The 24,493-nt window shown below is 44.5% G+C and overlaps 1 protein-coding gene across 1 annotated transcript; it reads right to left on the reverse strand.

Moving 5' to 3' along the window:
- Positions 1 to 17,119: 17,119 nt before the first annotated feature.
- On the reverse strand, positions 17,120 to 24,237 carry DYNLL2 (dynein light chain LC8-type 2). The gene is made up of 3 exons (XM_036879670.2): positions 24,020 to 24,237; positions 21,058 to 21,196; positions 17,120 to 19,143 (listed from the first exon to the last, which is right to left on the reverse strand). The coding sequence occupies exons 2-3, from the start codon at positions 21,187 to 21,189 to the stop codon at positions 19,006 to 19,008; spliced, it is 270 nt and encodes an 89-aa protein (XP_036735565.1). The 5' UTR covers positions 21,190 to 21,196; positions 24,020 to 24,237; the 3' UTR covers positions 17,120 to 19,005.
- Positions 24,238 to 24,493: the final 256 nt, after the last annotated feature.

Raw genomic sequence — 24,493 nt, forward strand, 5'->3', positions numbered from 1 at the left:
CATTTAGGTTGCTTCCATATCTTGACGATTGTAAATAATGCTGCAATAAACAGAAGTGCATATATCTTTTCATATTGGTGATTTTGTTTTCTTCAGGTAAAGTGGTATTACTGGGTCATATGGTATTTTTAGTTTTAGTTTTTTTAGTTTTAGTTTACTGTTTTCCATAGTGGCTGCAACAATTTACATTCCCACCCACAGTGCAGGAGGGTTTCCTTTTCTCCACATCTTTGTCAACACTTGTGATTTGTTGTCTTTTGGATAGTAACCATCCTCACAATTGTGAGGTTATATCTCATTGTGGTTTTGATTTATATTTCCCTGATGATTAGTGATGTTGAGTATCTTTTCATGTGCCTGTTAGTTATCTGTATGTCTTCTTTGGAGACATGTCTATTCAGGTCCTCTGCCCATTTTTTAAATTAAGGTATTATTAATATACACTCTTATGAAGGTTTCACATGAAAACCAATGTGGTTACTACATTCACCCATATTATCGAGTCCCACACACACACCCCATTGCAGTCACTGTTCGTCAGTATAGTAAGATGCCACAGAGTCACTATTTGCCTTCTCTGTGCTACACTGTCTTCCCCATGATACACCCCAACACCATGTGTGCAAATCATAATACCCCTCAATCCCCTTCTCCCTCCCTCCCCACCCACCTTCCCCCACCCCTCCCCTTTGGTAACCACTAGTCCCTTCTTGGAGTTTGTGAGTCTGCTGCTGTTCTGTTCTTTCAGTTTTGCTTCATTGTTATACTCCACAAATGAGGGAAATCATTTGTCACTTGTCTTTCTCCACCTGGTTTATTTCACTGAGCATAATATCCTCCAGCTCCATCCATGTTGTTGCAAATGGTAGGATTTGTTTTCTTCTTCTTATGGCTGAATAGTATTCCACTGTGTATATGTACCACATATTCTTTATCCATTCATCTACTGATGGACACTTTGGTTGCTTCCATTTCTTGGCTATTGTAAATAGTGCTGCTATAAACATAGGGGTGCATATGCATATGTCTTTTTCAAACTGGGATCCTGCATTCTTAGGGTAATTCCTAGGTCAAATGGTATTTCTAATTTTTAGTTTTTTGAGGAACCTCCATACTGCTTTCCACAATGGTTGAACTCTAGCTTACATTCCCACTAGCAGTGTAGGAGGGTTCCCCTTTCTCCACATCCTCGCCAGCATTTGTTGTTTTAGTCTTTTCGATGCTGGCCATCCTAACTGGTATGAGGTGATATCTCATTGTAGTTTTTACTTGCATTTTATTTGCATTTGATAATTAGTGATGTGGAGCATCTTTTCATGTGTCTGTTGGCCATCTGAATTTCTTCTTTAGAGAATTGTCTGTTCATATCCTCTGCCCATTTTTTAATTGGGTTATGTGTTTTTTGGGTGTTGAGGCATATGAGTTCTTTATATATTTTGGATGCTAACCCCTTGTCAGATATGTTATTTACAAATATATTCCCCATACTGTAGGATGCCTTTCTGTTCTGTTGATGGTGTCCTTTGCTGTACAAAAGCTTTTTAGTTTGATATAGTCCCGTGTGTTCATTTTTGCTTTTGTTTCCCTTGTTTGAGGAGATGCATTCAGGAAAAAGTTGCTCATGTTTATATTCAAGAGATTTTTGCCTATGTTGTCTTCTAAAAGTTTTATGGTTTCATGACTTACATTCAGGTTTTTGATCCATTTTGAGTTTACTTTTGTATATGGGGTTGGACAATAATCCAGTTCTATTCTCTTGCATATAACTGTATTGCCAACACCAGCTGTTGAGGAGGCTGTCATTTCCCCATTGTATGTCCTTGACTCCTTTATTGTATACTAATTGACCATATATGCTTGGGTTTATATCTGGGTTCTTTACTCTGTTCCATTAGTTTATGGGTCTGTTCTTGTGCCAGTACCAAATTGTCTTGATTACTGTGGCTTTGCAGTAGAGCTTGAAGTTGGGGAGTGTAATCCCCCCCACTTTATTCTTCCTTCTCAGGATTGCTTTGGCTATTTGGGGTCTTTTGTGGTTCCATATGAATTTTAGAACTATTTGCTCTAGTTCGTTGAAGAATGCTGTTGGTATTTTGATAGGGATTGCACTGAATCTGTAGATTGCTTTAGGCAAGATGGCCATTTTGACAATATTAATTCTTCCTATCCATGAGCACGGGATGTGTTTCCATTTATTGGTTTCTTCCTTAATTTCTCTTATGAGTGTCTTCAGAGTATAGGTTTTCAGCATATAGGTCTTTCACTTCTTTGGTTAGGTTTATTCCTAGGTATTTTATTCTTTTTGATGTAATTGTGAATGGAATTGTTTTCCTGATTTCTCTTTCTGCTAGTTCATCATTAGTGTATAGGAATGCAACAGATTTCTGTGTATTAATTTTGTGTCCTGCAACTTTGCTAAATTCAGATATTAGATCTAGTAGTTTTGGAGTGGATTCTTTAGAGTTTTTTATGTACAATATCATGTCATCTGCAAACAGTGAGTTTAACTTCTTCTTTACCAATCTGGATGCCTTTTATTTCTTTGTGTTGTCTGATTGCCATGGCAAGGACCTCCAGAACTATGTTGAATAAAAGTGGACAGGGTGGGCATCCTTGTCTTGTTCCCAATCTTAAAGGAAAGGGTTTTAGCTTCTTGCTGTTAAGTATGATGTTCTCTGCCCATTTTTTAATTGGATTTTTTTTGGTATTGAGTTGTATGTTTTGGACCATATGGCTTAATTTTATAATGAACATATAATAAGGAATATTATAGACATTACATGTAATATTTTATGTTCTATATATTCAAAGTATATGTCATATGTAATGTTTTATGTGTAACATATATATTATAAAATATAATGTACTATAAAGTATGTTATTATATATTTTTGTACATTCTATATAATATATACCATGTTACACTGTAAGTATACATATTACATAATTAATATATATATAAATTTTCCATATGGCTTAATTTTATAATGAATATGTAATAAGAAAATAAAAACTATTGGCCTTCAGTATAATAACTGATATCAATTCACTTGAGCCATCTTGATATCCCTCTCCCAGTCTTATCCATACTCACCCACATTTGCCTATACTGGTGTACAAATTTCTCCATAGTCTTCAGCTTCTCAGTATTTTGGCCATAGTCCAGGTCTAGGGTGGTTTTTCTCATGGTAGAAACAAATATTTCAAAGACAAAGAATTCTTTGGCACTCTTAGTGTTGTTCCTTTCAAACAGCCTCTTTGTAGTCTCTCATTCTCTATCTCTCTCCCTCATCACCTTTTGTTTTCCTCCATCATTTTATTCCTTACCTTATTTCAGGATCTCTGAGAGATGTCCACAGGAGTCACGAGTGTCCCTATGTTAGAAAAACTGTATCTTAAAGATCAAGTATGACTGTTCAGGACCACGGACAGTAACACATGACCCTGGATGCCAAACAAGCTCCAAACCCTCACTCTGCAGCTTCCTCCAAATCTGAGCAGCAAAGGACACACTCCTACTTCCCAAAGAGCATCTTCTCCTCTTGACTGCCTCTACTCTCTAAGGTTTCCACCTTTAAAGATCATCCCTGTGCTTAAGAATTCCAAGATCCCAATCACTATTATCCAGAAAAGCTAACCACCACACACTCTTACTATCCTAATCAAGATTCTCTTGATTTCTAGTAACAAGAGCTCATCTAAACTGTCCTGGGCAGAAAAAAGAAATTTACTGTGAGGGTACAGTTGTGTCTCCCAGAACTTGACAGCAGGGCCTCCCAGGAGTGGAGAGTAGGCGGCATGTCTCTCAGATTGCTTTCTCTAAGGCACTTCACTGAACACCAGTTGGGTACCAAGCACCACAGCAGGCTCTGTGAGTGGTTAAACACAAATGAGACAAGGTCTGTCCCTTGGGAAGCTATGGCCTGAATGGAAAGATCAGATGTGGCACAAACTAGAGCAAAGGTGGGAGGTGTTACAGGAGAGTGGGAATCAGTTGTGCAGAGATGAAGATAGACAGCCCAGGAGCTGGGCCCAGCAGGGCAAAGCCATGGTGCCCTTGGGTAAATTATGGAGTCAGTGTGAAACTAGGATGAGATCATGAAGGGCTTGGATGCCAGGTAAATGAATTTAGTTCTTATCCAGCAAAAAAAAAAATCATAGCCATGGAAGGACTGATGACTATAGAGTAGTGTGATCAAACATTGGCCACTCAAAGGCCCATCTGTCCTCAGTCTGGGGGCAGGATAAGGACAAGGGAGACCATAGAGGCAGGAAGACTTTTGGAGCAGCACAGAGAAGACCGACCAACCAACAGAGCAGTGAATTCAGAGGAGACAGATGCTATCAGCACCTCCAACCTCCCCAACACAGAGATGTCTCCTACCAAACGTTCATCAACCTCACAGGGCCTGAGAGGAGGTGCCCAAGGCCAGGGTCCTCTGTTCTGGGGAGGGATGGTAGGAGAGTGTCAGGAAGGATCCAGAGCATTGGCAGTTCCAGGAGGCAGCAGGGACCAGAGCCGGGGGGGATGAAGTTGATTGTGTTGAATACAGACGTACCTAACCAGAATCACACATACACATCAAGTACACAAAGACAGACTAGAGCAAGGGCTCAGAATCAGGCAGACACTGGTCCAAATCTCAGCTCTGACTTCTACTAGCTGCCAGACCTTATGCAAGGCTCTCTACCTCTCTGAGCCTCCATTTTTGCATCTGTAAAATATTGATGATGAGAGATCTAGCTCATTTATGGTGAAATAGTAATAGCTATGATAGATTAATCCTAAGAAATATCTACACATTCTTGCCTCCTATATTTATGCCCTTGCAATGTGATCTTGTAGCTCCTCTCATCAAGAGATGGAGTCTATTTCTCAATCCCTTGAGTTTGAGTTCATGACTTGCTTTGGCCAAAGGTATAATAAAAAGAGTGGTGCTGAAAAGAAGTAAAAAGCTAACCTTTTCAAACAATATTGCTTCTCTCTCACTTACCAACTTTACATTTACCTGTATGGCCCTGGAAGATGACTGGTTAGCCAGAGACGGGTAAGATTCCTCAAGGGAGGAACAACCTAAGACAGACACAGTTGCAGGGGGGCCATCAGGTGAGAAATTGGGGATCAACAGAGGTGAGGCTTAGAACCTCACCCCCCCCGTTTTGAGAGAAATCTTCTGCATCCATGGATGTTTTGTTGCCATTGTCTAGCTTGGATTAATACTTAGTCTATAGGCACAGACCTGATCATCTACATTTGCCCTCTTACAGCACTAAACTATGTTTTCTACCTTTATCTTGCATCTACCTACCACTTCAGCATTTTATTTAAAAAAAATAAGAAGAAGAAGAAGAAGGGAGAAATGTGGGATTCACATATAAATCAAGTATAAAAATCAAATGAATAATCATATTTGACCTGATTGTTTGTAGTTCATGATGCGTGATCAAAACCGAAAGTTTCTGTGATGACTGCCCTTGCACTGTTCACCATGTAAGAACTTATTCACTATGTAAGAACTTGTTCACCATGTAAGAACTTGTTCGTTATGCTTCAGAAGATTGGAGACTGTTGAGAATTAGGCTTGGGGTTGATTAATGATTGTGCATTGAGTCCCCTATACAGAATTTTATTGTTGTTAACCATTTGATCAATAAATATGAGAGATGCCCTCTCAAAAAAAAAAAAAAAAAGAGTGGTGCTGAAAGAGACTTGAATATTGCTTATCATAGAGGCTTATTATCTTGTGCTCTTGAAAGCATGTGAATAAGCCCAGGCTAGTCTGCTGGATGAAGACAGACACGTGGCCCAGTTGCCCCCATCACTCCAGTCAATAGCCAGCAAGTGCCCAGGAAGGACAACCACCTAGCTGACCCCCAGCTAGCTGCAGACCCATGGGTTAGCCCAGTCACAACCAGCAGAACTGCCCAGCCCAAATTGACAACCTGACAAGTCATGAGTAAACCATGTTTGCTTTAAGCCAGTATATTTTGGGTTTGTTAATTGATAGATTCACGCTTTTGCCCAAGATGAAGTAACAGGGATTGGATTTATCTCCCTACCTGAAACAACCAAAACAACCAAGCAAGGCTCTGGACACTGGGTGCCTAATGAAGGCCTGTGATCTCCCAAAGACAGGAAAACAAACTATGTGAGCCCTGAAATCGGCCCAGCTTACTGTCTAGAAAAAGTTGCCAGGTGGGAGGGCAGATGGAGCCTAGGGAACTCTGAGTTGAAGAAACATAACTGAGAATCTGGAGAGAATAAAGTGGGTAGAGTTCAGAGGTGGAGGGAGGGGCTGCATGGAGAAAGCATGAAGATGTGCAAAGGGCCCGCTCAAGTATTCGGCAAAGTACTGAACAGCACAAATGTGAGGAAATGACCTTAGGCCAGGGAAAGACCCATCTGAAAGGCTGAGAGCACAGTGATAGGCATTCTCACAGAGCCAGACATGGAGCCTGCTGCCAGCAGCCAGACTGCAAAACTCATCATCACAGGCATTGAGTGGAATACTCAGGAATGTGGTACCTCCATAGTGGGGAATATTTAGTCCTAGACAGAATGCTCCTCCAGACCTGCCTAACAGCAGATCAGACTGTCTTAAGTAACTTCACTGCAGCCCCCAAAATGCGATACAAAACCTAAAACTTATATAGTGTTCATTATATTCCAGCAAATTTACATTTATGTAAAAATTTTACATGTTACTACATTTATATTGCTCTACTTATAATAACTCTTTCAAATAGCTGCAATTTTTATCCCATTGTACAGATGATAAAGCCTAAAGTAATACATATAAAGTGCCTGGCACATAGCGATTAAAAAGCATTTTCCTCAACTCCCTACCCTTGCTCGCTGCTGCAACCATTAATGACTGAATGACTTTTCACAAATTTCACAACCACTTTAAAGAGACTATGGTTAGAAAAGCCCAAAACTTCCTGAGGAAAGTAGTCTCTAGCTGGAGTCCTGGGAAAAGTCCTGAATGAAGAGTCAAGGGCACTGCCACTACCTTGAAAGGTGGCCTTGAGCCAGCCTTCACCTCTGAGTCTGATTCACCCATCTGCAATGCGCGGGATAGACACACACACACACAGTCTCTCTCACTCTCTCTCAGGCAGCCTCTTGTTGAGCTCTCCAGAGGTTTCTTGCATCAAGAAAACTAGCTCCTTTTCCTGCCCCCCATGCGGCATTACCCACTTTGGCCAGAAGATGGTACTGCTTCTCCATAGGCGTTCAACTGCATTTATTCTGTGCACAAAATAAGCTGGACACAGAGAGAGTTCAAAGGGGATTACCCTATGGACTTCTTTTCTAGAACCTTACCCTAGAGTCACAATCAATTGAACATAATATAAAATTAGAAGAGCATTGTGACTTTTCTGGAAAGAACTGAAGTAGGAGCAGAAAGTGCCATGCAGTGTGCTGGCTGCTGGGCACTCTAATACACTCAGAGATGATAGAAGTACACAGTAGGTCCTTGATAAATGTTGACTTGATTTCCACTTCTTTGTAGTGTTTATCATAGGGGCTTGCTCTCTTGTGCTCTTGAAACCCAGCACCATGTGTACAACACCGGCTAGCCTGCTGGATGACAGACACATGGCCTAGTTGCCACCATCATTCCAGTCAACAGCCAGCAAATGTCCAGGAAGGAGACCCCCAGCTGACTGCAGACCCACAATTGGTTGATGATCAGTGTTTGCACTGACTAATTGATTGAGTTGTAACTGCGGATGGAGACCCAAAGCCTAAGCCAGAATGGAAAGACCAAGAGAGCATTCAGTCGAAACACTACTATTTCTAGATGCAAAATGAGGTTCAGAGAGAAATGGGAAAAAAAACTATGTACTTGGCAGGTTCTCCCTGAGCATCTGCTGCATTAATAAAGTGCTTTTGCGTACATCATCACTTACTCCACAAAGTAATAGTTTTCATTCCCGCTTTACAGATGAGAAAACTGAGGCTACCATAAGAAACCTGACCAAGTCCAAGGTGACTTCAAAGCATATTGTGCCCTGCCCCAAAGAATAATAGTTCATATTTCTATTCTTGATAGTTTGTCAAGCACTTTCATATACATCCTTTCATTTATTTAAATCCTCATAGGAACCCTGAGGAGTTAAATATTATTACCTCTAATAATTAGGCTCAGAAAATTGAGGCTTAGCATGATTGTCTGCCCAAGTACTGCTGAGGGGCAGGTCTAATGAGGTCCATAGCCTCTGAGTCTGCCCTTCTTCCCCTATATCAGCTCATTTTTAAGTGATCTTGGGGGTACAAAATTCACTTTTTTACTTTTCACTTTGTATTTTCATTTGGTAAATTTTTTCCAGCTTTCCTGAGATACAACTGAGTTGTACGTTTAAGGTATGTGATGTGCTGATTTGACACATATACTGTGGAATGTTTACCATAATAAGGTTAGTTAACACATCCTTTACCTCATATAATTACTATTTGTTGTTATTATGGTGAGAATATTAAAGCTCTACTCTCATAGAAGCAAGTATACAGTACAGTTGCGTTGACTATAGTCACACACTGTTCATTAGGTATCTACCAGAACTTATTCCTCATGTAACTGGAAGTTGGTACCCTCTGACCAACATCTCCTGATTTCTCCCCCACTCAGTCCCTGCTCACCACCATTCTACTTTCTGCTCTGTGAGTCTGATGTTTTTACATTCTACATATAAGTGAGATCATACAGTATTTGTTTTACTCTGTCTGTCTGGCTTATTTCACTTAGTATAATGCCCACAAGACCCATTCATGTTGCTGCAATAACTTTCTATCCTTTAATGAACTCTCCAGGTGGCCACTTTAAAACTAAGAGCTGCCCCCAATTTCAGTGGCCCTGTTTGTGTTTACTGGTAGCTTTGGCTCTATTAGATATTCAGAGTCAACGAGAAGAAAAAAATATGGATAGATAGACCTGATACCTAAACGATGCATTCATGCCATGTGAAAGCTAAATGACCCCAAGATGCATTGATAGAAAAGAAAATCTGTAGGAGCTCAAATCAAGGCAAGTTGGAGGAAGAGCAAGTGGTCCACCTAGCCCCCTTCATATAGTCTGCCAGGCAGAAACACCTGTTCTGTGACTGGAGGACACATGTTCTTGGTGGGAGGTGAGACTTAGATACAGAAAGAAAAAAAAACTGCATTCATGTTGTTCATTCAAATTTTACAGATTTTGTAATTTGGTTTGTATTTAATTTCTAAATTTGCTTTTGGCCTTTTAGTCACATAAGAGCTATAAGCATACACTTGTACCTAGTTTTATGTTTATACATACTTAAGTAATATTATAACAAAATGGATTTGTCAACCAGGAGTCCCTGGGAATTCTTTCCCCTTAAAAGAATTGTGCACACAGTCAGGTTAGAGAAACACCATCCATACTTCCTTCCCTCAAGAAAGGGGCTGAAGCCACAGATGTTCCTTCCTCTGGATGGGAAGGAGCTCTCTCACCTAGGCAACAGGGAAGAGTTCACTCCCAGGCCAGAGGTGGGATGGGAGAAACGTAACCTCTTCTCTCATTAGTCCTTCCCTGCCAGTAGAGGTTGGAGGAGAGGGGGTTGGGAGTTACTGACTTTGAGGCCAAGAGGGGGTTCCCTATAGGACATGGGGACTGTCACCTGGTTTAATCAGGAAGGCTAGAGAATGGCACACCTCGAAGCTGAGGGTAAAATGGGTCCACCTTTCCCATCACCTAACTCACTTACAGAACAATCAGGATCTACCACCACCACCTCTACCTTCAGGTAATGGGGAAGGACTAGGGGAAGGGGGTCGGGGTGACAATTAGGCCTATGGTTTCCATTGCTTTCCTTTATTTATAACACTCTTCAAAAATCACAAAAGTAACTTAAGTTTATTGTATCCAATGACACAAAAAGTAACACCAAAAGAAATAATCTCCTCCCCACCCCTCTCAATATTAGCAGTTTGGATGTGGCTTTCTACCCTCATCTGCATATTCACATAGCTGTGTCCGAACATACATATACCATTTGGAGGGTGCTGTGGTCATTGTTTGTTTAACAAGATAGGTTCATGCCTCTTTCATGTCTCTACCACTTGCTTATCTCACCTAACATCATCTTAACCTTTCAGGTCCGTGGATAGACCCTCAACTTATTTTTTGAAGAGCTGCATAACATTCTGGAGTACAAATGTACACAATTCATTCATCCACTGCCCTAAGGAAGGACAGTCAGGTTGTTTCCAAGTTTTTCTTCTTGACCATTACAAACAATGTTGCAATAACCATCCTTGGACATATAGTTTTCTCCCCAACACCCCCTTTCTGATGGATTCCTGGAAGTGAGCTATGTCAATACATGTGGGTCATTCTCTGTTTCCTACATTATTCACTTGTTCTTTTCAGATACACACTGAGCATCTGCTGTGTGCAGAGCACTGTATTAGACATGCATAAGTTATACATGTATTATATATTATACATGGTACTGGTTCTGGATAGATCTGTATCCATGTATCTCCTACTGCTGGTTTAGCTCTTTTTTTCTCTGGTATGATGACATGGCCCAAGTGACCACAGTCCCTACTCCTGCCACATTACCTTTCCAGCCTGCACCTATGGCCTCATAGGGAGTTCCCTATGACCAACAGACTGGAAAGAGTAGCTCAGAACTGGTTTACAAATGGTTCTGCATGATATGTAGTCACCACCCAAGAGTGGACAGCTGCAGCACTATCGCCCCTTTAGAGGATACTCCTGATGGACAGTGGTGAAAGGAAAGCTTCCCAGTGGGTAGAACTTTGAACAATGCACCTGGTTGTTTATTTTTCCTGGAAAAGAAATGGCCAAAGGCATGAGTCTATGCTGATTCATGAGCTTTGGCCAATGGTTTGGTTGGATAGTCTGGGACTTGGAACGTTAATTGGGAAATTTGTGACAAATCTAGGATATAGGCCTCTCTGAAAGGACAAAGAATGTAGTGATATTTGGCCCCATAAGAATGCTCACCAAAGGGTGACTTCTACAGAGGATGATTTTAGTAATCAAGTGAATAGGATAATCTGTTCTGTGGATGCCCAGCTACCCCTCTCATTGCATACTGGTTTATGAACAAAGTAGGCCAGTGGCAGGGATAGAAGTTAGGCATGGGCACAGTAACATGGACTTCTACCCACCAAGGCCAACCTGGCTACAGCCAATCTTGATGCCCAATCTTCCAGCAGCAGAGACCAACATTGAGACCCGGCACCATTCCCTGGGGTAATCAGCCACCTACCTCATGACAGGTTGATTACACTGGACTACTTTCATTATGAAAGGGACAGCACTTTGTGCTTACTGGAATAGACAATTATTCTGGACATGGATTTGCTTTCCCTGCATGTAATGCTTCTGCTAAAACAACCATCTGCGGACTTCCAGAATGCCTTATCCACCATTTGCTTCTAATCAAGGCACTCACTTCACTGCAAATGAAGTGCAACAATGGGCCCATGTCCATGAAATTAACTGATCTCACCATGTTCCCCCACGATCCTGAAATAGCTGGCTTGATGGAAAAGTTGAATGGCCTTTTGAAGCTCCAGTTCCAGCACCAGCAGCTAGGTAACAACACCTTGTAGGACTATGGCAGCATCCCCAGGAGACTATATATGTTCTAAATCAGTATTACATGTATAGTGCTCTTTCTCCCATAGCTGGGATTCATGGTTCCAGGAATCAGAGTGGAAATGGAAATGTTAGCACTCATGTTACCCGCAGTGATCTGCTAGGAAAGTGTTTGTTTTCTATCCCTGTGACATGCTCTCCTGGTCTAGAGGTCTTCATTCCAAAGAGAGGAATGCTTTCACCAGGAGATACAACAGTGATTTCATTGAATTCAAAGTTAGGACTGCCATTTTGGTCTCGTCATGCCTTTGAATCAACAGACAAAAAAGGAAGTTACTTTATTGACTGATTTTGACTTACCAAGGGAAAATTGGGCTGCTACTACATAATGGAAATAGGGAAAAGTATATCTGGAATATGAGAGATTCCTTAGGGCATCTCTTCGTACTGCTGTCTTGTGATTAAAGCCAGCAGCAACCCAAATCAGACAAGACTTTTATAAGCACAAACCCTTCAAGAATGAAGATTTGGGGGCATCCCATCAGGAAAAGAACAACAACTAGCACTTAGGTGCTTGTTGAGGGCAAAGGAAATATGGAACAGATAGTGGAAGAAGATAGTTATAGATACCAGCTATGACCACCTGATCAATTGGAGAAATGAGGACTGTAATTATGATGAGTATTTATTCCTTATTATGAATATGCTTATTTGTGTGTGCATTCAATCCCTTGTAATCTAACATAAAACATATTAATGATAGCTCACTTTCCATTATATACTGAAGTTACAGCATTGTCAAGAGTGAACATCATCCAAAGATTTTGCATACTCTTCTGGGGGAAGGATTAGAACATTTGCAGTTGTGCACAGGATAACTATCATCCTAGGAGGATGACTTTGTTATTGTTTTTATTTGGGATTAAGTATGGTTTAAGAAGGTGTGTATCATACCAGGTGGACTAGATGTGGTCTGTGATAATCAGTTTTATCTGTTAAATTGGCTAGACTCTAGTACCTAGATATTCAATCAAACACTAACAAAGGTATTGCTCTTAAGGTATTTTGTAGATGTGATCAACATCTATTATCAGTTCACTTTATGTAAAGGAGATTACCCTGATAATCTGGTGGACCTGATACAACCAGTTCAAAGTCCTCAGATTTACATGAAGAAGAAATTCCACCTGTGGACACAGTGTCAGCTCCCAGCTGTTTCCAGCCTGACCTTCCTTACAGCTTGCAGGACAGAATCGACTTGCCTACCTAACAATCCATAATTGAGTAAACCAATTCCAAGCAATAAATCACAGATGATAGACAGAGATAGATGATAGATATATAGAACAGATAGATATCTTTCCTACTGGTTTTATTTCCTGGTGGAACTCTGTACACAAACCACCTTGCATTCCCTGTCAGAGCTTAGTTTTAACCCAAAAGGGATCACCCAACACGTTCATCAGGCATGGCCCCTGAAACTCCTGGGCAAATCCTAGGAGCACAAAAGATTATCCTGATGGAGGAGTCATTTGGACAGGTCAGGACAATACTCCTAGAACAGCGTTCTTTCAGGACATGCCTTCAGATATGTTAGTCCTTTCATGTTTATTAAACAATATGCAACAATATTGGAATATTACACAGTCACTTAAAGTATGTTCTTTGTCAATGGTCTCTGAAAGGGGACATAAAATCTCAACACTGATTGCTTCTAAGAATGGAACCCCAGTGCTGGGGGACAGGAGTGGGAGAGAGAATTTTCACTTTTCCTACCTTTAAAATATTGAATCATGTGAATGTATCATCTAGATTAGTGATTGGCAAACTATGTATGGTCCACAGGCCAAATCTGGCCAACTACCTGTTTAAAGGATGCATTATTGGAACACATCCATGTTCATTTATTTACATGTTGTCTATGGCTGCTTTCGCACTACAATGGCAGTTAGTAGTTTCAACTACTATATACACGATGGCCCACAAGCCTATATTTACTATCTGACACTTCACAGGAAAAAAAAATTGCCAAATCCATATCAAGTAACAGGGATGGTTGCACAAGTCTTTGAATATACCAAAAATTATTGAATTGTACACTACCACCAAGTACAGGATACTCCAGAGTCCAGGAGGGGACTCAGCACATAGTGATGAATTAGTCCCCTCTGCCACCTCAAACCATGAGAGATGGCCTGTGAGGAGACCAAGTTCTCCATCCCAATTGTCCAAAACATCCATGACTTTAGGTACGCCCAGGAAAGGGAACATCAGTGGAACCAGTGATTCACTATCTGGTCCTTAATTCTCTTCTCTATTATATGTGTACAATTGGACAGGAAGGGAGAAGGCTTGGATGACAAGGTGTAAGGTAGGATTTGAGGGGCATGACTTCCCAGAATCCTTTACTCTTTCCCTAAGCTTTATTGTCACTGACCTTAATCACTATCTCCATCATCACTGACCTTAATCACTATCTTCATCATCATCACTTTCCAATTTCAAAGCACTTTCACATAGGAGATATGATTTGATCCTCATAACCACCCTTCAGGGTAGTTAGGTGTTATCCCCATTTTACAGATGTAGAGATTAAGCCTCAGAGAGGACTTGCCCAAATTAATACTGTGGGTGTTGGAGCTGGGACTAACTCCCAGGTCTTCTGATTCTAAGTCCAGTGTTCTGCCGACACCACCACAGGTTTTGCATGTTTGGCCTCTCTCTAGAAAGCCCAAGACTATTATGTCCAAATACTACACATCTTTGCTTAGACAAAGCAGGAGAGGAGAGGCACAGGGACCTGGGGTTCTCTGTGATCTTTTCTCATGAACTTCTCTATATTGCTACAGCAGCAGTCTATGCATAGGAGCATGCATGTTCATTGGTGTGGACACCAAGCCCATGACATCACAAAGATACATACACAGGTGCACTTGACCTCTTCAGCAGGTGACAGGTCACTCTTTAACCTGGGTTGTAAAGAGACTGTACCTTTAGTTCAGGAGAGGCCTAAGAGGTTGGAATTCTGGGAGTCTGCTTTTCCCTAAGTCCAGAAGACTCATTACCCCTCTGGTGAGATGACAAGGAGGAAGGGGCAGCTCCTCAATCCTTAATAAGACAGGAGAAAGGAGGGACAGGGAATTATCCTCTCTGAAGCAAAGCCCAGGAAAGGGGACATCAGTGGAACCAGGGATTCACTCCTAAGCTCAGAGAGCTGGGCATAAATCTCAAGGAATGTCAGTGAGACGACTGCTGTCACACCCAATTCAGCCCCTGAGTCACAGTGCCTGGGCTACAGTAATGCTCACAGCTATGTGGGCTTTGGCAAGTCACTCACCCTCTGATTCAGTTTGCTTATCTAAAAATGTGGCTAAAGACTGCTGGGTCTAGTTCGGAGGTTTCTAAGATAAACTGAAATGCTTTTAAAATGTACTTTACACTCTTTCATTCTTCTATAGCTGGCAAGCAAGAAGGGCTGAGGCTTGAACACACTTGGGGTGTGACCCACACACTCCAACCCAGGCAGCAGGAAATACACAGCGAGAGGGAGTCAAGCCAAAAGCAGAAGTCTCTTTAGGAAAGGCCAGGCTGCCCTGGGCAGAGGGGCTGTCCCAGGCTTGTTGGCACTCTTTTTTTCCTTCTAACCAATCAACATTTATCAAGAATTTCCTACAGGATGAGTTCTGTTCTGTGTGCTTGAAGAGAAAGCAGTAAAGAAAAGAGAAAATGGCTCTGCTCTCATGGAGCTTATATTATAGCTGTAGGAGACGAAAAAGTAAACAAGTATGTCAAAGATTGGCAGGTTCTGTGCTGAATTAACTGGTTAAGTTTAACAGTGGTAGGGAGAGGTGCTATTACATACAGAATGTGTAATAAAAGGATGTTTGAACAAAGACTGGATGGAAGTGAGGGGCTAGTTTAGGGGACAGCCATACCTTAGGTCTGGGCTAGAGGACGCTTGAGTCCTGGGAAGAGACAGGCATGTTGCCCATGGCAACAGAGACAATTCCCTACTGTGCTGGTTTGATTTGCCCCTTTGATTCATTCTCTACCCTTCTCTTTCCTGCTATTCCCTAGGGTAGGGAAGCTCTTACAGACTGCATTCCCGGGTCAGACTTGCCATCTGCCTGTCAGCTAAGTTCAGCCAAAAGGACCCAGAATATTACAGAACAGGGTAAAAGTGGAATACTGACACTCCCACTCCCTCTGCGTGACCACAGCTCTGACAGTGACTGCCTTCCATTACACCTCAATTCCCACCTGCCTTCCACAGCCCCTTCTGTGACCCAGTCCCCAATCCTACCCTTCCTGGGCCCCACCAGACAGGGCTTGCCCTCTCTAGGAAGCCTTGCAGGATTAGCATTCCAGATGAGCACTGTGCACCTACCTGTACAGGACTTTGTCCATGGATGTCACCTGGACAGCCTCTCCCATCAGGGGAGGAAGATAAATTTTCACCCTAGACACCCATCTCAGGCAAAACGTGGACCATGATCTCACTCTCCAAGGCTCCAGCTGTAAAATTATTCATACCAGTGAAGGAAAAACAGACACTGGGGTTCTAAATTCCTTATTCCCTTAGACCTCACTACCCCAGAGATAAGAGTCCTCTCCCTGAAGATCCAGCCAAACAACTTCCTATCTTAAGCAACCCAATCTACCTCCTACAATAGCTCACTGCCCAGTTTATTTCCTTGATAGTATACTTATCACTACTGAAAAAAGCTTACCAGTGCACATCTACTCTACCCATTAGGACGTGCATGCCACAGAAGCACAGAACTTGCCTCATTCTCCTGTGTGAACAGCTTCCAAGTACCTAAGAACTCAGTAAATATTTTTGAGTAAGTGGCAACAGAAATGAGTACAAAGTACCTCTGCTACCTGACACTGCCACAAGGATTGTAGCAATGTCTTAGGGTCAGAATAGGCAAATATTTTCCCAAGTACTGCTGACTCTCCAGCTTTGTTGGGGCAGGAGCCCCACAGTGGGGCAAGGACAACAGAGGAACCAGAGAATTACTCAGGTTCCACCAGTTTCCATCTTTCTGAAAACCCCCAGCTTTTCCATTTCTGAGTGACTCCAGCAGGATTTAGCTAATAGTTTCCAAGTCTCATGGAATCATAGAGTAGTAGAAGGGCTACAAGCTTGGCTAAAGGCTCTAAGAAGCCAAGCTCCACCAGGTCCAGACCTGGAAACTACCATACTGGGCCCAAGCTGGAAATTGGAAAGACAGCCCCAACTATACCAAAGACCCAACAATATGTGGCTCACCTGGGCATCTCCACCAAGGGACCCAAGAAACCCTGTGGGTGAGCGCTACTGGTTATTTCCCCCCTACCTAAAGGGCCAAGCCTAGGCCCTACAACTAAGATCTGAGTCAAGCCAATCAGTGTATTTCTCCTTGGTCTTCTCTCTTCAGCCCTCATTCTTTCCCACCCTGGACACCCACTACCCCCACCCATGTGTGATGCCACCACCACCAGGCCAACCCCTGTACCTCAAAGAAGCCCAACAGTTCACAAGTGCATCAATCAACCTTTAATGTCCAAAAGAGGCGTGGATGCAGAGCATAGGAGATGTGGCAGGGTCTCAGCCCTTGCTCCAGAAATGAGGGAGAGATGAACACAAACCAGACATTTTCAACTGGCCACACAAGTCTGGGAAGGCAGGGGGAAACTGATTTGGACATTCATAAAAAAATAAAACCTAAAATCAAGCACTCAATTTTTTGCCCACCAAAGGGTTTGATATAGGGAACTCACTCACCATCCCAGTCCCTACCCACCCATCAGCATCAAAAAGAAAGCTCAGCACACATTAAAGGCTTGGGGAGGGGGCATTCTCCTGCCTCCCCACCAAGGATGGACTTGAAAAAAAGAATGAGCTGGATCCCAACCCACCCCTCCCACCCATGTCAACCCTACACATGAGAGAATTGAACTCAATTTACAGGAATCAGCAGCTCAATCAGCAATGACTCCCCCTACCCCACCCCCACCCCATCCGTTTGATCAACAGACAAGATGTCCCCAGCATCCTCCTTGGAATCTCCTCCCACTAGGGGGCCCTACTCTACCCCCTATCCGGCTTCATCACTGCCAAGACCAACCTTCTCCAAAGCTGCCCAGAATCCCCTCACAGCGCTTTACCATTTCCAGTCCTACCTCCCACAAGAGACTCCAACTGTCCACAATGTCACTTTCCGTCTCCAGACACCCAGCTCCAGGGCAGATGGCAGCATGACCACCTCACCGTGGGCTAGCCTTCTAAAGCCTTCCTGGGAGCAGATGGCCATAGGGCAAAAGCAGATTATCTGGGCCAGATGGCTGATGGAGGATGACACCAGTTTTTACCCCCAAAACAGACACCCCCAGAGGTTTTTTAACATAAAGGCCCACTTAGAGCTAACTGTGCTGCCTATCCACCCATACATCCTAGAGATTCCACACTGTCCTGCCCACCCCTGCCCCCAAACCAAAACACACACACATACACACAGAGGAGTATCAAGGGAGACATTGATTTGGTTTGATTGCTAAGACTTAACTAAGGAACTACAGTCACCAGAAATTCCCTTGCCAGCCAACAAACAGGGGCTGCTCTACGAGCGCTCCAGAGGAATGAAAAAACTGAGGGCTAAGGGAGCAGACAGAAGAATGAAAAGAAAAAACCAAGCTAATCTTACCCCCAACATCCTCCTACCCTAAACTCTGGAAGAATAAATGGTAATCCACAAAGACACAGCCCTTACTTAGAAACTCTTCTGACAAAGACAGCAAGACAAGTCTGCTCCCCACTCCCACATGCCATAGACAAGCACGTCTCAGGGCCCTTTGAAGAATCCACCCACCCTCTGCCCCAAGCCGTGGAATCACAGTTCAGTGGAATATTCTCCCTGGTACTAGATCCCCCTACCCTCCCTTCCTATCCCTCTCTCCTTGCCAGTCCTAACACTGTATCCCCACAGCCTCTCTGGTCTTCCCAAAGCAGCACCCACCACCACAAAAGAGGCAGCTGCACAGTTTTAGTTCCACCTCCAGAAACCTATTTCTTTTCCCCAGCCCTCCTAGTCTTACAGGCTTTGTTGAGGGCTTTTTATTTTGTATAGGGAGAGAAAGAGAAGAGGGAAGGGTGGGAGAGATTTCCTAGTGCAATACAACCAAAATAGTATGTTTAAGTCTTGAAAAAGAAACATAAAGCAGCCTTCTTCCCCAGGCAACTAAACAGAAAGAAGTTTGGTTTTGTTTACTGCGACATACACATGAAATCGAGTATACAGTCCATGCAGTAGCACAGCCATTGGAGAGGACATCCTGATGCTGGCCCCAGTGTAAAACAGTCCCAGCAACGCCGCCTGCTTGCCATTGCTGCCGCCGCCACTGACACCTTCACTGCGGGCGCCTAGCCTGACTTGAAGAGGAGGATTGCAACCTGACCTAAGTAAAAATAGATGAAGTGCTTTGTCTCGTGTGTAACGTAGCTGCCAAAATTTCGGCCCACGATACAATGCCAGGTAGGGTTATATTTCTTGTCAAATTCCTAAAAGAATAAAAGGGAAAGAAAAAAGTTGATTAGGACAGCTGGAGGATGAAAAATCAGAATGGGAGTCTGATTAGTTATTACCCCGAACCCACCCCTACCTAGCTCATGGACTCAGCTCCCTGAACCTGAGGAGCTCAGGTTCTAAGGCTGGCTAGGACACTCATTCCCTCATTAACAATGTAACACCACAAAGGCTTCATTATTTTTAGCACTTGACACCCTGATCATCTCTCCTCTCTAGCTACCCTACCTCACAGCCTACCCTCTGATTCTTCAGCCACAAGGGAATCAGAGAAGCAGTGGAATATAGTACCACTCCAGTGTCACAGACTATGAGTAAACAAGAGTAGCAGCATTACTGACTCACACCCACTGCCTCCCACATTACTAAACTAGCCATCTACACATGCCGAAAACCAAGACACCAGGCCTAATGGGGACCCAATGTCAGAATTACCAGCTGTGTGTAAGCAACCATTAAAGGCACTCCTGTGTACTAGGCACTGTGTGAGCTGAAAGCAGAACAAGGACCTCAGCCATGAGATCAAAGCAATTCCCTCACTTTTCTCGGGGCACAAGTTCAGCACCAAAGCCACCTAGGAAACCTCGTGACCTAATTAGAAGGCAGTTCCCAGCCACCCATGGACGCAGCAGGAACAGATGGCTTACTTCTAGATGCATCCTGCCATGGCTGTTAAAGGGCAGCAGCCCCTTCACCATGGGTAAAGCAATGCTGCCAACCCTGGGATCTGATCCACAGGTGCTCAATATACAACCTGTTTTTGGCTTCTTCAAAGCCCCCATAGCATATGATTCTAAGAGATATTAGGGAACAGTGCAAAAGGCCTGGGTCACCAAACCCAGCTTTAATCCTGACTCAATACTCTGGAAAACAGGAAAGCCATAGTTATTCTCTGGGTCTCATTTTCCTCATCAGCAAAACAAGCTGGACCAGATATAACCTAAGGAGTCTTATGGCTCTGAAGTCCATGATCCTGAATTCTCTCCCTAGGCAAGACCATCACTAAGCAAGAACCCAACAAGTATCCCCAGCAGACTTGCTGGCTCTGTACCCCTTGGGTCCACACATACCAAGTCTCTCAGGACTCCAGTTTCCTCTTATCCTACCCATCTGGATAGGAAAGTAAAGTTCTGTAAAACTCAAGGACACTCTACCACCTCTATGGACCAGAATGCCAATACTCTTAGCACCCTTCTTGGGATACCAAAGCTAATATCAAAGACTGGGACTATATCACCAGTGGACATGGATTCCTGACTGGGAATTCAGGGGCCCTGGGTCCCACTTCTCACTCTTAGCTCAGCTGCTTCCTCACTGTTTAACATATCTATTCACCCATTCACTCAGGTATTTTTCAGGAATTAAACCTATTTATTGCCCCACTATTGCTCATTCATTTAAAAAATTATATATTCAAGCCCATCCTTTTCTTAAAGAGGTAGAGAGAAGGGGATGATGCAGTACCTGAGTCCTTTTTAAGAGAAAGAAAAGAAAACCTCTTACATAATAAGGATTATTATAGAGACATCCCATTTTAAATGATGCAGTCTCTGAAATTTTGTATATATTATGTTATCCACAAAAGTATCCTTGATCTTCATTCTTAATAGTTGTGAATTGGGCCAGTTATATTTAATCCTAAGCTTTTTTCTCAGAGTCCTTGCAGTCACATAATTATTTGTAAACACACACACTCACACACACCCCAGCAGACTTCCTATTAAGAACTCCTAAGGTGAATGCTTTGGCAATTAATAATCTCTCCCTAATTTTTCTGCTCTGCAAGCTCCTGGGTTTTGTGTGCATTGAATGCATCAGCTTTCCTATGTCTCCAGCTCTAGCCACCTATCATCCTCCCCAGGCCACTAGCCACAGCTATCCCAGTGCACCTTCTTGATATAGGCAGCAATGTCCTTCTCTATGTTGTACTTCTCCATAGCCTGCGTAGCGCAGTCAACGGCATCCTGTTGCATGTCCTCAGACATGTCTGCGTTCTTGATCACTGCCTTCCGGTCAGACATCGTGACACTGCAGAAGAAGCAGAGGGGTGAGGCTGACAACCCCATGCTCTGGGCAATGAATATTAGCAGCTGGGTTTAGAGCCTCAGCTGGGGGTGAGTATAGAAGGTGAGGGAAACCAAAAACACAGCCATGAGGCAGAGGACTGCCTAAGCTCTTAGCAGAGGCATGGTTCCCAAGCCTGGGAAATACAAAGTAAATAGTAAGACATAATAAACCATCAGTTTTTATTATATGCAAAATGAGGGTTTCCCAACTCTAGATTTATCTGTTTCTGGTATTTGAATAGCACCAATAACCAAAATATTACAATGTATCACCTACTAGCTGTGTCCTTCGGGAAGTTACTTACTTAAGCTTTGTGGTTTTATGCCATTATCTTAAAATGGAGACTGCAGGGTTAACCTGAGGATAAACCAGGTGACATAACACCTAAACACAATAAGTAGTAACATTTAATGACCACTATTACATCATTGGTATCACAGTGGAAAGGAAATGGACCAGGCCTGACTTTTGGTCCTCACTATGAACTCTTTAAGTCTTGGACAAGTCACTTAGCTTTTCTGCATTTGATTACTTCCATTTTAGCAATGAGGATAGCTCTCCATCAGGGGTTGTTGTAAGGATTAACTGAGATTATATGAGAACATCTGCAAACAAAGACAGTCTAGATAAGGATCTGTCTCATTGGCTAGATTTAGCCACCTGTTTCTGTAAATAAAGTTTTATAGGAATATGCTATAAGGGTAGAGGAGCTGCTGCAAGAGACTGTATGGCCTGTAAACCTGAAATACCTTCTGGCCCCTGATAGCAAAAACCTGAAATACCTTCTGGCCCTCACAAACCAGCAGACCACCAATGCCCAGTGGTGACAGAGATAACAAAAGATGAGGAATTATAATTATTCTAACAGCTTTGTTTCAAGCCATTTATCCTATAGCAACCAGAGTTCTGGAGTAGGCCTTGCATTTGTCCCTTCCTAAGAGATGACAGGAATCCCAAAAAGGTTGGCCAGGACCTGCCCGGCAGTCTACAGCACGTGAGATACTTTGCAATAACAGAGGAGATGAGCTACAAAATCTAATCCTCTGTCCTTGACCACATTCTCATCACACAGAACAGTAACAACCTGCCCCCACCCCTCAAAGAGCCACTCTGTAGCCCAGCAAAGTAGACAAAAGTTGCTGTCATTCCAGCTGTCTGAAACAAGGCTACACAAGGGCCAGCCTGTTCAAAGAGAGATGCCTGGTATCATTCCAGACCACCCTGATCTCAGTCCACACTACCCTGTGGGCTAGGTGGACATTAAGGGAAGCAGAACTCAGACTATTCCTTCAGCCTGAACCGAATGCAAAGAATGCATGCATGCCAGCTGTCAGCCACAGTCCTTGACTGAATTTAAGGCACCTTTGTCTGGCACATTCAAACTAAGCAGAATGCTTTCACTTCAACACAGGCCAGCGGAGCTAAGGGTCAGTAGACCAGCACCCTCTGCCTCCACACCCCAGAGCTTCAAGAGGAGTCTGAGCATTGGCCTGTTGAAGACAAGAGAACCCTGTCATTCAACTGACTAGCTCTATGACCTTGGGCAAACCAACATCTTCATTTTAAAAACCAATGGTTGAAATAAGATAAATGGGTTTAAGCAAAGGTGCAATAGCAGTGAAACGACAATGTTCTGATATTATAAGCCTGGTGAAAACCTGTCACCAGGTGGCCTATTTCAAGTTACCATTCAGAAGGGGGCACTATTTACAAACCCATGGGTGGGGGTGGGGCCTGGTTACCAATGGCGAAGTTCTAAGTATGAAACTGGAACCCATTTTCCCCAGCTTGCTCACCTGCTCCACTGCCTCATCCCCAAAGTTCAAACGAACAACTCATCACAATAATTAAAAGCCACCTTACTCTCCAGGAGAGAGCCTGCAGTTACATAACGTTGGTCTTGTGACTACAATGCCTCGATTCTTCACCCCTGGCCCCCCAAGGCATCTGAGAGGTGAGGCCTAGCCCCAATCTCCCCTGTCCAAGGTGCCAGGGAGGAAAGGACAGGGAGGTGCCCAGCCTAGCCCCTCCCTCCTGGGAAAAAAAGCAAGGGACCTAGACCTCCAGATAAAAGGATGATCAGAGGGCCCAGGTCAGCTGCCTCAGTCAAGAGCCAGGGGCTCCTCTAAAAAGCAGAGGGCACTCCAGGACAGCTCCCCATCCTCTATCACGTTTTGCGACAAAAAAAAAAAAGTCTATAAGCCTTCCAATGACATGGACCGCCCTCCCCAGCCCCCAACACACACAAACGCTAATATTTCCTCCCTTCAGATCTTCCTTCACCACCCCATGCTCCAGAGATCTGCGGTCCTGAAGGCCAGCACCTGGGTAATGAGAAAGCATCCTCCTCCCTACCTCCGCCCCGGCTGGTCAGTCGCCCTCCCCCGCCCGGCCTGGAGCAGCGCCGGAGTGACTGGGCGTCCTCGCTGCAGAAAGGACGCCCCAGAGGGTGGCGGTGGCGGCAGGAGGAGCCGCGTCACGCCCGAGCCCTCTCCACCCCCTCTCCCTCGGCCCCAGGCACCAGAGGTCTCCACGCAGCGCAGGGAAACTCCCGGTAGGCAGTAGGGGAACGGCACCTCCACAGCCGCACCCCGGGAGTCACGAAGGCACAGGGTGGCGCAGCCCCCGGAAGGAAGGGTGCCGGGGGCGTCATGCCGGGGTCGACCCCGCTCCGGGCCCCGCGAGGCCTGCGTAGGAAAAGGAGGCCTCAGGGGCACCTCGCGTGGGGCCGCACACAAAGGGCGCTGGGCCGCCGCCCCGGAGACGCCCCCACCCACCGCTCACCTTCACGGAGGCGAGTCCACGCGGGGCCCCGGAGGAATAGCGATGGCCTGAGGCAGGACGCGGGCAGGGGCAGTGTCCCCTGGGTTCCTCTTGCAGCAGCCGCCGCGGCCGCGGTGTCCGGCTCCCGCAGCCCCGGGCAGAGCAGAGCGTTCGACGACGCCACCACCGGGCCCCCTTCGAGCTTCCCCGGCCGCCCGCGCTCCGCCGACCCGCCCGCCCGCCTGCCCGGTCCGCGACAGCGTCTCGCAGGTCTGCTCCGCTCAACCGCTGAAGGCGGCCGACGCGCGGCCCCGGCTGAAATAGCGCCCCGCCCCCGCCCTCCCGCCGCGCGCGCCGCCGTCCACGCTCCCCATTGGCTGCGTCCGCTCGGCCCCGCACTGCGGGCTTCTCCCCGCGCCGCTCTCGCCCCACATCTTGTTTCCTCCCACAATGCCTCGGGGCTGGGGAAGGGGGTGGGGACGGGGAGCTGGAAAG

The sequence above is a fragment of the Manis pentadactyla genome, chromosome 4, assembly GCF_030020395.1.
Source record: "Manis pentadactyla isolate mManPen7 chromosome 4, mManPen7.hap1, whole genome shotgun sequence".
Classification (NCBI taxonomy): domain Eukaryota; kingdom Metazoa; phylum Chordata; class Mammalia; order Pholidota; family Manidae; genus Manis; species Manis pentadactyla.

Bases quoted from the DNA above. Each gene is read 5' to 3' on its own strand.
- DYNLL2 (XM_036879670.2), bottom strand. From the start codon at position 21,189: ATGTCTGACCGGAAGGCAGTGATCAAGAACGCAGACATGTCTGAGGAC. The intron at 19,144-21,057 runs GTGCACTGGGAT...TTATTCTTTTAG, and splicing joins TTGCTGCCTATATCAAGAAG to GAATTTGACAAGAAATATAA.